The following is a 15,713-nucleotide window of genomic DNA, read 5'->3' as shown; positions in this document are numbered from 1 at the left end:
AAGAGTTAGATTATCTCGCCTTGATATAGTATAATAGTATAAGGCCTTGTTAGCCTTTTGTATCAATTAATGAATTTAATTAAGCATATATAACGTTCAGCTGCGGGACATACTCGTGGGACCAAATATTCACTTGTCTTCAGCAGTTCACGGCCTTGTAGGATACCTGCCTGCTTGCTTGAGCATTAGCTTGCCTTTCACGAAACCCAGATGTGCTTGGGCCAGGGCCTTGGGAGTGTGTGTGTGCGTGTGTGTGTTGGGGGGTTGGGGGGGGTTCTACTTATTCCTAACCCTGATTACTATATTAATGCTTATCGGGTATGCACGTAAATTCTTAACCCTGATTTATAAATCAATGTTTATCAGGTATGCACGTAGATTCCTAAACCCCTTGGCCCTGCAAAACGAACCCTATATCTAACCTGGAATAAAGAAAATATTTTTATTATGTATAAAACTGAAAAAGTGAACCAGCTGAATATAAATTAATATACACAGCTGTCACTGTTTGTTTTGTTTACATGTTCGCCATGTAAGCCCTCACAAAACAACTCTCCGCTCGCCATGTATGATGTTGTTTCGTAAGCAGCCTTTGGCTGCTGGTTGCATCATTTCTCTGGAAGCACTTTTGTGCCGCTGATGCAGTGCCCCAATTACCAGTGAGCTGGTACTCAATTTGCTGACCTCGGAAGGATGACAGGCTGAGCAACCCCCCTGGCGTTAATTCAACGATCGACCGGAATCCCAAGCCAGCACCCTAACCGTTAAGCCAACACCAGGCTTGCCAACACCAGGTCTTCCTGATACTATAAATGGCATCACTTGTGTACTAAATGTATTAAAATATATTTTCACGCCTCTTTTGCGAATTTAGTACGATGTATTTACTCAATGTATTTACAAGATATTTTCCCATCTCTTTTGCTAATGTATTATAATGTGTGGTGCTAAAAGGTTAGTGTATGATATGGGAAGGATGGTGCAAACGACCTTTTTACTTTTTTATTTCTACAAAAACACTATAACACTAAAAGTTTTAAAGTTTACTAAACACTGAAAGTTTTAATGTACACTAAATTTTGCCCGAATGGAGCCAGAATCGGGCTGAGTCCGAGTCCTCCAAAAAAATGAACTTGAGTCCGTGTCTGGATTTGAGTCATACATCACTGACATACATACAAACAGAATCAAATGCAATACCCACTGGCGAGGGAAACTAGAAAATCTAACTTGATGCAAATGTGTCAATGGATATGCCTCCACTCGCATTAGATGTCAACCCAATGTTACGTTTAATCTGAATTAAAGGTCAAATGGAAAATTTAAGGTCACATGAGAGATAAAACAGAGAGAAATTGACCTTTGAGCTGTTTGAACCCAAAATTCAATCAGTTCATCTTTGTATCACGGTCTCTACCTCTGCTCGGTTTTGTTGAAATCCCTTCTGTGATGCACAAGTTATTATGGTAACCAAGATTTTCAATTAAAGGCCACATGACCATAGATATTTGACCTTTCCACTCCAAAATCTAATCGGTTCATTTGGCATCATAGTACATACTTGCACCAAATTTGGTCAAAATCCCTTCAGCAGTTCACAAGTTATCGCTGTAACAGAAATCTGCTACGCACGCACATGGCCACACAGCCGGACAGACAACCCAAAAACAATGCTTCCGGCTCTGTGAAGCCAAATGCTATGAAAAAAGAATGGAGGGACAAATGGTAAAGGAGGTTTGAGAAGAGCAGGGAGAGGATGATAGCGGTAAATCTGGGCACTAGATGATGTGAGGGAGGCAGGGGGAGGGGAGGGCGGTAAAACATTTTTTTATTTTTGCAAAAGTTCATACCTCATTGTATGGCTGCTTGATCTTGGCAAAGTCACTAAAATAATCTTCAATAGTTACATCGACGGTGTCCATGGCACTGCTGCCTGTGAACCATTTTCTTGTCATAAGTTCTTGGAAATGTGGCTGGAAAGAAACACACCACATTATGCATGCAGGTAGCATGATGTGACACCTGCACAGTCAACATGCATTCAAGTTATGGATCATCAGCATACCCATTGGTTGCTTGGAAAATAGTTATACATGAGGTTTGCTTTCACAAAATGACAAATATGTCTGAAATTGCAAATAAAAAAGGATGAAAGAAGACAGAGAAGATCAGAAGGACCAGGTCAGCAGTTTATACTTTGTTGAGAAAACCCAAAACACATTTAATTGTTCAGCAGACCAGGATGAAAGTCTGAAACAAACTGCTCCAAACATGTAATCCAACCTCCAAATCAAGAAATGTCTCATCCACGAGGTATCTGCAGCCATCTCGTGCAATATTATTTAACGTCTTGTCTGTGTCTGGCAGGAAAGCTGTGGCTCGTTCTTCAGATTCATCAGTAAGATACCTCATTTTGAGGTTGTGGACCAAGTTTCTGGTGCAAGTTAATTTGGGAGAGAAGAAACAGTTGCACAATAAATGAATTATCAAATGCGTGTACATTTGATAGAATTTCATTATATAGTTGTAGTTGTAGCTGTAGTTATACTAGCTTGTTTGAGGTCACTGTAAAGACTAACAGTCAAACCTGAATGTCTGGCAGTTGTTGATGACAGCAATCATATATGGTACATAGCAAGGAGGCTGACACCTGTTCTTCAGATGCTCATCTTTGTATCGTGTGATGGTATCATGGTATCTGAAAATTCAAAAACAAAATATTCATCAACCAGTAACAGCATTAAAAAAAAAAAAAAAATAAACCTTTAGAGGCCATTTTTCCCCGCAAGCGGGGGTTGGCCTTTTTCGGGGACCGTGGTTGTTGTTGTTTTTTTGGTCCCCTTTTTGAAGCAATGTTTTACGGCCGGATGCCCTTCCTGCCGCCAACCCTTTTTGTCGCCTTTTTACGACAAACAGGGAATTACCAGTGAACTGGTACTCAATTTGCCGACCTCGGAAGGATGACAGGCTGAGTCAACCCCCCTGGCGTTAATTCAGCGATCGACCAGGATTCGAACCCAGGATCATAGGATCCTAAGCTGGCACCCTAGCCGCTAGCCCAACACCAGTAACAGCATGAAGTATCCAAATGCTAATCGGAAAGTTCAACTTGGCTGTGCCTTCATTATCATGTAGGCTAACTACATGATACCTATCAATACAATGTGGTAATTATAGAAATTCCTCAAAACCTTATGCAGTCATTTCCCCTTTAATAATTATGTATGTGGGTATGTGGGTATGTGGGTATGTATGTATGTATGTAGCCGAAATATCGCCCCCTCGTGGTGTGTGTGCTAGCCCAGAAGTGGATGGGAAACTGAAGGTAGAATTCAACTTCAATTGTAAGGATATATGTGCACAAAAAATAATTTAATTTGAAACTAATTAAATAATGCAACTATCGCAGAACATGTTTATATGAACTGTTTGAGAAGAACAGTACTTAAGTGCCTGGCATAGATGGGCCTATTCAGCTAGTTTGAGGAAAGCAGCCAACCACCACTACTAAAAGCATCATCTTTTAAAACACAATTTTAAATCCTTTTCAATTGCTCATTCCTTTAAAATATTTCTTACAAGTATGGAATTAAACTGCAATGGATTATCAAAGTTTATAAACCGCACGTGCGAAGCAAAAGGCATGGTTGAGCAATTTGTTCACTTTGTCTGTTCGTTTGACTGTCCATCCATCCACAAATGTCAGTTTATGATCGAGGAACAACTAATATCAATGGAATATTATATTTGGAACACGAATTGGAACATAAATCAGAACACAAACTTGTAGTTTAGCAGTACTTTGGCTCTGAATTTGTCCCGATCACACATGTGCAGACAGGAGTGAGATTGTTTTTAACGGCGTAGCCCGTAAGCCAATGCCGTCTGGAACAACAATTGTCTGTCCTGGTGTATATAATTATGCATGTATGTCTCACAAGCGTCCACCAATCAGAGCTGAGGATCTGGTCACATGACAGGGGGATAGCATTTAGTTACCATTAGAGCTGCATATTTTACTAAAAGGAAATGTAATAACCTTCTGTGGAACATTTTGGGGTCCCAGCGGATGTCGTAAGGTAGGTGGGAGGTTTCAGAAATTCCTCAATACAATTAAGATTTATGAATTGCGACCGGCACGGGCCTTGCTCCCGAATCCGGAAGTAAAGAGATGATAACGGTTTTCTGGTTTGATAATATCTCAATACAATCATGATTTAACATTATATTTTGATATATTAATACCATAGTATTAGCATATGTCCTTTTTTCTCGAGACTGTGTGGTGTCGGGTGTTCTATTAACTATCGAGTTATTTTATTCTTTATATCAACCCCTTCTAATCGTTCTACCCCACCCCCAATGCAGTAGACACTAACTCTCAACCACGTTGTTAACTGCACCTCATTTGAATGGTCACAGATGGGAATATATGCTTAATAACAAAATAAAATACCTCTGAGGTTGTGAATATAAAACTTATATTAACTTCAATCAGAAAGGATGACACCCTATTATCACGAACACGACGACAGTATTATTGGTCCAAAAATAATGTAAAATGAAAAAAACTTATTTAAAAAATCGTTTCCCACAATAAACTGTTTTCCACAATAAGCTTGCGGACTTCCTCTCTGGTCGTAGTCAACGTGTGGCCCTGAATGGATTTATATCATCTCCCCTTCCTGTTCAGGCTGGAGTTCCCCAAGGCAGTGTTCTGGGCCCTGTGCTTTTTCTGGTCTTCATCAATGATCTCTCCGACTCTCCGGAAAATCCTCTCTATCTCTTTGCTGATGACTCCACTCTCTGCCACTCCATACCTCATCCCTCAGATCAGTAGTCTGCAGCCTCCTCACTCTCTGCAGACCAGGACAAAATCACAGACTGGTCAAGCAAGTGGAACAAGTCTTTCAATCCTGACAAATCTCACACTCTCACTATGTCTCTCCGAAAAGACCGACTGGACAACCCTCCCATCTACTTTCTCAACAATCCTCTCCAAAAAGTTCTGTCACTCAAGCTTTTGGGTCTCACTATCTGCCATGATCTTTCCTGTGAAAACCACATTTCCAAGCTGGCCTCCAAAGCCAGTCGCCGACTGGGCATCCTCTGTCGTGCGAAGTGCTTCCTTGGCACACCTGAGCTCCTCACCAGATACAAGGCTTTCATCCGCAGCTCAATGGAATACTGCTCTCCCCTTTGGGCTGGTGGTCCAGCCTCACACCTAGCTCGGCTTCACGTGGTTGAAACCAAAGCATTCAGAATGATTGGAATCTCCCGCGATGAAGCTAACTCCGAGGGCCTTTCACTCACTCACCGCAGGCAGGTAGGTGGTCTTTCTGTCTTCTACAGACACCTCTCCGGCCTAGCTCCCCCAGCTCTGTCTGTGCTCTGTCCTCTAAATATTCCTACAGGTCACACAAGATCCGTCAGCAACCCTCTTCTGGTGAAATTGCCAAAATCGAGACTCTCTGCTCACCTTCACTCATTCATTCCTCTTTTCTCCCGCCTTTGGAACAAACTCCCTCACTCTCTTTAATCCCACTCCTCCCTCTAGCTCTTTAAAACAGCTGTTCACCACCATCTCTCTTCTTCCCCCATCCAAAACCTTGATCTTTTCTACCCCCGTTAATTCACCCCAGATTCACTTTTTTGAAATACCGACTTTTTTCCTGGAAGTCCTAGCAGTGTCCATGTGCTTTTTACCCTCTCCCCCACAGATATCCCGTTGTCCCTGTGCTCTGCTGTTGTACATGTGTGCTTCCCTTTCTCTCCCCATCTTGTCTCCCGCTCCCTTTATTGTATGTTTTATGTGTCCGTTTGTTTTTTTGTGATTAATATTAGCTCTTACACGAGCCTCGATCTTGTATACAAAAGAACCGCAGAAAAACGGTGCAGTAGCAACAGGAAAACTATGCCTGTGGCCATTTAAAATAAACCTCCAAAAAACCGAGTATCGTTTGACGTATCTGGATTTTAAACACAAATAAAAAGTGCTTACCTATTCAGGAAGGCATTCATCTCTTGAAGACAAAGAATCACAACTTTCCGTTTGAGTTCTTCTCCAATCTGAGTGGCTACTTGTAGATTCTGCTCCATCATCTGAAAGGATCACAATGATCAGAGGGGATTCTTTCAGAACCAAAATCTGTTCCCGGGATACCCGTTATCAATCAATTTGACACCGTCTGCGTGGTTTTTAATAACCGAACACTTTGGGATATTTCCAACATGTCAAAACCAGGACTGGGAAACAGATTTAAAAAATAGTCCCGTGGGGGATTGACGGCCATTTCCCCACGGTTTCTGAGAAGACTTTAAAATAAGGTACCTGAATTAGAGGTGAAACCCCCCTTTTCAGTCTCTTTTAGGGGCCGGATCCGAACGCGGAGCACACTCCCATGAGACCTTAATGTTCTGATGTATCGCACCAAATTTGATCCATATCGGTCATGTAGTTTGTGAGGAAAATATGTTTTGGTGAATGCGAGGGATTAAGGGAGGGAACCCGTGGCCCCCTTTCCAGGGGCGATACGGCCATGGGGTGCAGAATTTAAGGTTAGAGCATTGTCCTAATGCTGCCTGGTCTGTTCTGTCTGGATCTATGTGACGTTTTCTGAGAAGACGATTTTTGAATAAAATACCAATAAAATACCAAATACTATAAATACCAATAAAATAAAAATGCGCCTTGTATAAGGGTGCATCCAGATGGGGAGGACAACCCCATGAGACCTTGTGTCCTGATGCATCATACTAAATTTGGTCCATAATCGGTCGGGTAGTTTGGGAGGAGATGGTTTAGTCAAATGTTAACGGACGTTCGTACATACCAGACACCGGGACCTACTCCATGGGGTTATTTCTTAAAAATAAAAACTGGATGTATGAATGACAAATGAATGCATGAATGATCGTTTTAAGGCCATTTTCCCCACTAGAGCGGGGGTTAACCTTGCGGGCCCCATGACAATCATGGTTCCCTGTTTGAGGCAATGTTTTTTTTTTTATGACCGGATGCCCTTCCTGACGCCAACCCTTAGTCGTCTCTTACGATGCGCAGGGATACGGTGTACCTATTCTAAATCGGGGTACACACCGGGATCATTCATCCCAGCAAGCTGGTACTCAAAACTGGATGTATGCATGTATAAATTATTAAGTTAATGAGCTAATGATAATCAATGAATAATTGAATTAATAAACAAATGTTGCTCACATTCCATAGCCCACAAAGCCCATAAACAAAACGACAAATAGTGAATCGTATTCCCACCTGGAAGACCATGGCAGGCAAGGTTGTCTGGAAATAGCCATCATGGTCACCTTCTGGCACCTGATCTTTCATCCAGTCCTTCTCATCTGTATCCAGGGCTTTGCGCATCCAGCCCACGATGTTGGACTACAAGACAAATTACAAAACTCAAACCAAAAAAAAGGCCCAAAAATAAAATAAAATACAATAAAATAATGGTGTGCTTGCACAGTACAGATAGCAAAGTCATAACATGAAGTACATTCATTTTTATTTAATATGCAGCCTGTGGCTGATGGTTGTATCATTGCTGGGAGCATGGCTGCTGATGCAGTGCCCCCTGTTTCCAATAAGTTGGTCCTCATTTTCTTCGAAAATATCTCAACCTCCATATTAAAAAAACATTTACAAACATTACCACTTTACACCGCTACCACCTCCTTTCTGGTCTTGCTTCCTCTGCCTTGCCCCCCCCCCCCTCCCATTCCCTCCCCAGGTTTCTACAGGGCACACGTGGTCTGGTAGTAGCCACTTCTTAAATCCAGGGTCACTGCTCAATTATCAAAAGTTCAAACAAGAGCAAAGTCGATGGCACGCCACTGCAAATTCCCAGGCATCCCACCTGAAGCAAAGTTGAAAGATGGCAAAGAGTTCCACTAGGAATGACCACAACAACAACAACAGGCATTTTAAGCCCATTTTCCCTGCTAGAGTGGGGGTTAGCCCCACAAGGAATGACCCAATATCAAGTTTTGAGTTTAAAAAAAAAATCTGTTTTGACCCTTGTAACCCTAAATCTCCACACCCTGCGGCATGAACCAGGGGTAAAATCCAAAAAAGTTACATATTTCACATGTCCCCCAATGTTGATTGCGTAAACAAAGTTTCATCAAACAATGTTTTAAAATGTGCCTGCAATTGCAAGTTTTGGTATTTGACCTTTCAACCCCACCTGGGGAGTGGGGGCAGGGCCAAAAGTGACATTGCTCTCGTACCTTATTGCCATGTGGTGATCATAACGACCAGGTTTGGTGAATTTCTGCTCAACATTTTAGGAGGACATAGAGTGACGGATGGGCAGACATAGCAGATAATATCCCTCCACCGCCCCCCTTCATCCCTCCCCTCCCCGTTTCATTTTTTGTTTAAAGCATGGGTATAAATATTCCTAATATCAGTTCCACAACTATCAATTCATACACTAATATTAAAACGTGCTGTACAGAGCGAGCCTTTTTGTGAGGGGACCGTACCCGCATAGTGGCCAAATAGTTGTCAAGCAGCCGATTAACTTCAGCCACGGGCAACAAGGGAGGAAGAGTCTTGACATTAGCTTCCGGTTGCAGGTCAGGGTGGCCCATCAAGTCCTGACTGCAATGGAGGAACCAGCCACCGAGATCCAATTTCTCAAGCAAAAATAAATAAATAAATAAATAAATAAAACTAGAAAGCATCTCAAAAAAGCCCATCTGCATCTGCTTTGTACTCTAACTAAACTTGACGAAATCGACAGTTTAAAAAAATTTTGGTTGCGGAAGGGGGTGGGAAGGGACAGGCTAAAAATCATCAGTCACACTTGTAAGAAAACCCCACTAAGGAAACACCTTCAGCCTGAATCTAATACAGGTGCTTCAGAATAAAGTTGTAGTCCAGCATCACCGACGGCTAGGCATATCTTACAAACCAAAACAAAATTGCATGTAATCACAGGAGGATTTGTTTTACAAGAATGAAATAGTGGGAGATGTTTCACCCTTGATAAGTGTTCAGGAGCCAGGTGAGCAGTGCCACAATTTCATTTCCCTCCAGCTGGTCAGACAGAAGGTCCTGTAGGTGCACGGAGATCGCACGGTGGTACAGGCCAAAGTAGGTCTCGAACACTCGGTAGTCTCGAGGGAAGCACTGGACGACCATAAACTTAATGACGGTGAGATCCTCCAAAAGGTACTTGCGCATGATCTCGAGGTGACGCACAAGCCACATGCGATCGTCTTTACGTGACCCTTGGGGGATCACTTCAATACGGCTTGCCACAGTGTTCTCCATTACCTCCTTGCACTTTTTCCGCCATTCCTGTCCAGTAATACAGATCTCTTTATTTGGGTAAAGATCTCTATTTGTATTGAACTCACAATAAAAAAGAAGACCATTGAGCACAGCAGTTTCATCCTGTCTGCTATGGTAATGTTAATTCAAAATGACTAGCTGATTTGATCTCAGCATCGTTCACAAAATTTATACAAATTCAATAAAAGTAAAAGCTGCACCTGGAGGCGATTCGGTCATGCGATCAACATGTTTGCACGATGTTCACCAGCAAAATGAAAATTGCACTCATGCGAATCTGAGGCATTATCCAGGTGAATTTCGGTTTCTGGTAATTTTCGGCTGACAGGATGGCTTAAAGGTACGCACACACACCTCTGAGCTGTCTAACTTGGCCCATCTATAAACCGTCGACCTGGCGATTTACAAGCAGGCTGATTCATCGTGTACTGTCCCTCAGATGGACGGTAAACGTGGCATCCCGTCTGCTGGAATTAGTAGCTGGACGTTAAGATCCCACAGTGTCCTTTGCCAAGAGTAGGTGAGTTATCGCCGGCATCCTGATCAAATTCAAATGCCTGCCCTGACTTCCTGGGTCAGAGTGGCAACCCATCCAGGATTGTAACCCGAGCCAATAAACTGATCTGGCAGAACAGATGCTCTGTGCATGATCTGGTAAATCATGGAAAATATTCTCATCAAGGAGACCACGATTCTAGTCAGTGCCAATTTAAGACTGAAATTTGGACGAAGGTTATTTTGTGCAAACAGACCAGTTCTAACACATACACAATGTGCAACGTCAACCCTTAGAATATATTAGGTGCAGGCCTAGTGACACTGAAGCAATTGTGCAGGAATAGCATAGACCAATTGATTTAATATATAGTCAACTTAATAACTGATGCATTGGCACACCTTGGGTCTTCCTTGTGATAGAAACCCTGTTTGTTTTTCTCGATCTCGTGCCCTGCGATCAAGCTTTTCTTCCCGTTCAATAATCCTGACAACTGTGACCACGAGGGAAGGATCACTGCACATAACCACAGTGGAGCAAAATAAATGAGAAAACATACTTGTTGCAATTACCTTATACACAACCACTGCAAAGCACGTACCACAAACACAGTCCTCAAGACATACGCTTCACTATGCCACACAGTATGCTTCGTCCAAGTCTCTGCATGGAAAACTGACCTGCGCACTGTGGGTAAGACCCGTGCAAGAATGATCCAAAGCTTCTTCGCGAGGTCATGTGAGAGGCTTTGCACCGCTGAGAAGTAAGTCGAGATGAGACGCATGTCTGTGATGTTGCGACTGTCTATGCGGAACTGCTCATAGAGGAGCTCATCTCTTGAGCTCTCTAGTTCCATCAGAGCTTTGTGTGCCTCGAGAAACCTATCTTGCTCGATAAGAGTTCGTGTGTTCTGCACGATTTCTGGCACTGCACACAGCAACAACACATCAAAATTGTTTATGGAATCGTCTTTAAAAGGAGAATGCTGTTCTTTCAAAGCAATGAATAGAATGATGCTCAATGTTCAGACCAAATGGCTCCTAACGCACCAGAAAAGATGTTCTTTAGATTCTCTATTGCGCCTGCCAATTGGCTGTGCTGGACAACGGCATCTTTAACCTCCTTGAGGCTTCCGATTGTGGCAATGCTGGCTCCCCAGTCCTTGCTGACATCTGCAAGCAAGTTTCGTACTCCCTGAACATCATCGAGAGCAGTGTGCAGTTGGGCAAGCCCAGTGCGCACACCTTCCAGCTGCGATTGAATTGCTGCCTGCGAGGAAAGCACATAATCTGGAATCACCGAGTATGTGAATCAAATCCAACTTCTATCACACTGTAAAAGGATTACAAAAATATTAAATTAACATACACCGATACAGAAAACCCAAAAGTAACCTCAAAATATTAATTAATACACTTTTACAAGGTGTCCGGCTTCCTTCTTGGGACTATAGTGCAGTAATTGGTCTTTATTTTGATAAATACAAGCAAAGCAGCAACTTATTGGCACCCAATTTGGCAAATTATATTGTTAGGTGGAAAGGGTCCATAGCTATATTGTTGGAATTAAAGCCTGGTCCATGCGGTTTGCATGGCATAGATTTACTCTCGTGAATAGGGGAAATGTCGGAGTGTCACCTTGTTAAACGTGACGCTGAAGAGGCGGCGTATATAATTTATAGACAGTATAGCTAGGCATAAGATTGCATGTGTAAAAACCTCCTTTTAGCAGGCGGGGAAAGGTGAGGACTTGCAGATACAAAAAGGCACAATGGAAGCGCTTTGTGCGACATGGACTGATCATGAACTGTTTGGCCGGCGCACCGCAAGCCATGGTGTCAACTTCGGCTGTAGAGCCCAGGTGGGGTACAGAAGACATATTATTGGGGCCGCCCCAGACGATGATACCTCCCGTAAGCATCAGGCAGCCAATCACACAACTCGTCGTTGGTGAAGGTAGCCCCAGAGTCTACGAGGGTAACGAGGGTAAGTAATCTACAAGGGTAGTAGCTGCTCTTGTATGCAAAGTTGGACATTACACTTCAAGAGAGTAACATCTCTCTTGGATCATACCCTCCATCTCTCACCTTCTTTGTCTCGCTGGCTCTCTTTATCTCCTGCTCTGCTTCATTGTCAGGACAGAATGGACTGCTCTCTGGAGACGTGGACGCTGCCTCACTATCGCTCGCCTCCACCGCATCACTCCTGCCACCCTTCCGGTTCAGAGCCAAACTTTGCCTGTGCGACAGCGGCCTGCAGCCACCACCAGCTTCGTGCCTGCTGAAGTCCTCGCCTGCTTACCCTTTGTTATTAAGAGTGTGGTGTGTGGCACCATAGCTGGGTTACAATTATTTATTACTTTATCATTGTACAGTACTGGATACAAGTTTGCATATCCCCATTTTCCTATACACACATATCTGTCATGCCACTTGGTTTGTTCCATTCCCAATGTCCCGTCCACCTCTTCTCCACGTATCTCTTTTCTTTAATGAAAAGTAAACCCTTATAAAGGTAAGAAACGTTTTGCCATATTTCGGCTCGTACACACATTCCGCCACCAAATTGGATTTAATTGGGAATAACCTCGGGGAATAGTTAGGTAAATCTGAGCTCAGGGTAATTCGTATTTGAATACAGTTTAGCTTACCACCATTCGACTGTTTGCGAGATCAAAAATCCCGGTGCTGAGGCATATCGCATTTGTGAGCCTCAGACGCGACAGTATTTATAAATCATGGAATCAACTAACAGTGCTGATAACAAATGAGCCCCTGACAAGTTAACTGATCATCCAACATCCTACGCTGAAATGTACAAGTACATACACTGAAGTATTCTTTCCACGTCAGTACATCTTTGGTGACTGCAGTTAGCAGGCGAAGCCAGATGAGGACTTGCAGACACAAAAAGGTGCAATGGAAGTGCTTTGTGCTTCATGGACCGATCATGAACTGTTTGGCCGACGCACTGCAAGCCATGGTGGCAACGTCGGCTGTAGAGCCCAGGTGTGGGATGCAACAACATTCTTGTGCATGTCAGTGACATGTCCGAGAAAGAAGCATAAGCACAAGGCCTGCTTTACTCTCATGGCAGACAGGTTGGTGACCTCACTGTTTTCCATCACCTCTCCTCCAGTTTTACTACCTTTGCTCTTTCATCCCTCCATCCATCACCAGTCCCTTCAGGTCGCACTCATTCTCTCTTGTGAAACTCCCAAAATCCAGGGTACTGCTCACCTCCACTCGTGCAACTGCCTTCCTCAATCACTTGAATACCATGATTCCCTCCAAAGCTTCAAATTCACACTACAACTCCACCATCTAGGTCATCCTAAATCTCCACCCATGAACTTTCCTCCCTTCACTAACCTTCCCCTGCATCTCTCAATGTAGTTGTAGGCTACAACATTTCCTTGTACCATCTCTCCTCTCCTTTTATTTGTTTATTCCTTTGCTTATTACATCTACATGTTGTTCAATTGCCCCCACTGTCCAGGCTTTTCCTTCAACCCTCATCCTGATAGGAGGGGACCCGTGCTTTCTGTTTCTACCTTGTAGAACCGAAACTTGTCCAATTGACTCAGTCCCGCCATCTTTTAAAATCCATTACTGTAGTGTCCTTGGTCTTGGGCATTGATAAATGATTAATTCTCCATCCAAGTTGAGCTGACCTCTTCTTAGCCATTCCGGTCGGTGATCCTTCTTTGTCTATCCCCAATCTGTCCAACTCTTTTTTTATATTTCCCTGCTCTTTTGTCTTTCTCCCAATTGTCACAATATATCTGCAGGTATTTCATCTTATATTTTTATTTTGTCTTTTTTGCAATCGTTAGGGCTGTATTTGTTGAATATTGTTTCGGTTTGGTGTGTGACACCTTCTAATCGCACCTGTTTTTTGGAAGTTTATTGCAAGGTGAGTGAGAGATACCTTTTCTGGTTTGTCGTGTTCATGCTTGTACACAAATTGTATTCGGTAGTCTGTTGAGCTTTTCACGTACTCTGCTAATCCTACAGTCATCGCCCTGTGCACTTGGTTGAGTTCCAACAGGCTGCCACCTTCCTTCCTAGGCAGGTACATTTTTGGAATGAACTGATTTTTAAGCGGTGAAGCCGTTTAAATATTTGTCTATGTCCTTCCTTTCACCCGTCCGTAAAAAAAAATGAAGAAGACCATTTCTAACCCACCGTGTTTAATTCTAAAGTGCAATTCTAGAGGGCTCTCAAGGGGTAATTCTAGAGGGTTCTAAAAGTTAATTTGAATGGAGTGTAAAGGTAATTCTAGAGGGTTCTCAAGGTAATTCGAAAGGATAATTCTAAAGCCTAATTGCCTCTCCGCTCCTGCCTGGCATGGCTCTGCGGTACTCCGCCGCAAGGCTCCTTCTGCTCAATACCCGCTCCACCCCATCATGCATCTCTGCCATCAAATCAAATGGACTCCTCTGACGACCCAGGTACATTCACCGTGGCTCCGGTCGTAAGTTTGTATATGTACAATCATGTCACTCCATCCCCGTCCTCTGGTCGGCTCAGCGCACTCCCACTCATCGTCCCAGCGCACCTAGTCACGGCAACGCACAAAATCACACCTCCTGCCTGCGAACCCTGGCTAAATCACCTGAATTCATCCCCGCTGTTCAAAACAACATCAAGCTCACCCTGTTCAACACCCGGTCCCTCAACAACAAATGCCTCATCCTCAACGACTACATCCTGGATAACAAACTGGACTTTCTCTGTCTCACCGAAACCTGGCAACAACCACTGGACTCCTACACGCTCAACCTCACCACACCCAATGGATATTCCTACATCAATAAACCACGCTCGGAGGGCCGAGGTGGTGGAATTGCCGTTATCCACCGTCAAGACATCAGGACCAGCCTCATCTCCATCGCCTCATCCTCATCCTTTGAACACCTGGCTTTTAAACTCTCTGGTCGCACGCAGTCAGTCATGGCTGTCGTCTACCGCCCTCCCAAACCACACCCATTATTCCTGTCTGACTTCTCCTACTTTCTGACCCAGCTATGTTCCCTCTCCCCCTCAATCCTCCTCCTTGGTGATTTCAATATCCACATGGACTCCACTGACTCCACAATAACCACTGACTTCACTGATTTACTCACCTGCTTTAACCTCACTCAACATGTCAACTTTCCTACGCATATCCATGGTCACATTTTGGACCTTGTCTGCTCCACTGGATTAATTTTGCACCATCTCTCTAGCTCCGACCTCAACCTCTCTGACCACTTAGCCATCACTATGACCATCAACATCCCCACCCCAACACCAAGACATTATCGCACTATCAACTTCCGTAAGCTAAACGCTCTTTCACCTACCTCATTCTCATCCACCCTCTCTGGAAAAATGTCCACTTCTCCCTTCATTGACCTCCACACCCCTTCCGACCTTACTGACTACTACAACCACACTCTCTCCTCCTGCCTTGACCAGCTTGCGCCTGTAAAAACCAAAACAGTTTCTTTCACCCATTCTGCTCCCTGGTTTACCCCTGAACTCCGCCTGATGAAAACTCGTGCTCGCCAACTTGAAAGACTCCGCAATAAAACAGGTCTCACAGTTCACTCCCAAGCCTACAAGGACCACCTACAACACTACAAAGATGCCCTCTCCCACGCCCGCTCCGCCTACTACTCTCAAATTATCCACTCTGGCTCCGGAAACCCAAAAGCACTCTTCTCGCCAATAAACAAACTCCTCCGCCCCCTGGACACCACCACCCAGTCATTCACAGTAGACAACTGCATCTCCTTCCTTTCTTTCTTCCAACGCAAAATTGACATCTACAACAGCTTGACCACCGCTGCACCCGCTCCCCCTCCAACCACCTGCCCCCCCCCCCCCTTATCCTGCCTTCCCCTGTCTCA

The 15,713-nt window shown here is 43.8% G+C and overlaps 1 protein-coding gene across 6 annotated transcripts in view; it reads right to left on the bottom strand.

Annotated features, from left to right (window-relative positions):
- EXOC3 (exocyst complex component 3) overlaps positions 1 to 15,713 on the bottom strand; it is a 35,349-nt gene that overhangs the window by 13,176 nt on the left and 6,460 nt on the right. For 5 of the 6 annotated variants that reach the window (XM_068103200.2, XM_068103198.2, XM_068103197.2 and 2 more), the window contains 10 exons: positions 10,868 to 11,087; positions 10,499 to 10,745; positions 10,220 to 10,334; positions 9,009 to 9,328; positions 8,509 to 8,626; positions 7,277 to 7,402; positions 6,002 to 6,102; positions 2,588 to 2,698; positions 2,284 to 2,434; positions 1,851 to 1,973 (listed from right to left, as the gene is read on the bottom strand). In XM_068103200.2, coding sequence (XP_067959301.1) covers positions 1,851 to 1,973; positions 2,284 to 2,434; positions 2,588 to 2,698; positions 6,002 to 6,102; positions 7,277 to 7,402; positions 8,509 to 8,626; positions 9,009 to 9,328; positions 10,220 to 10,334; positions 10,499 to 10,745; positions 10,868 to 11,087 — 1,632 coding nt within the window. The remainder of the gene's footprint in view (positions 1 to 1,850; positions 1,974 to 2,283; positions 2,435 to 2,587; positions 2,699 to 6,001; positions 6,103 to 7,276; positions 7,403 to 8,508; positions 8,627 to 9,008; positions 9,329 to 10,219; positions 10,335 to 10,498; positions 10,746 to 10,867; positions 11,088 to 15,713) is intronic. The other variant, XM_068103202.2, reaches the window with a different exon arrangement.

The sequence above is a fragment of the Myxine glutinosa genome, unplaced genomic scaffold (genome assembly GCF_964187855.1).
Source record: "Myxine glutinosa unplaced genomic scaffold, kmMyxGlut1.1 SCAFFOLD_460, whole genome shotgun sequence".
Taxonomy (NCBI): Eukaryota; Metazoa; Chordata; class Myxini; order Myxiniformes; family Myxinidae; genus Myxine; species Myxine glutinosa.
Note: the sequence above shows the minus strand (reverse complement) of the source record. Positions and strands in the feature narration are given on the sequence as shown.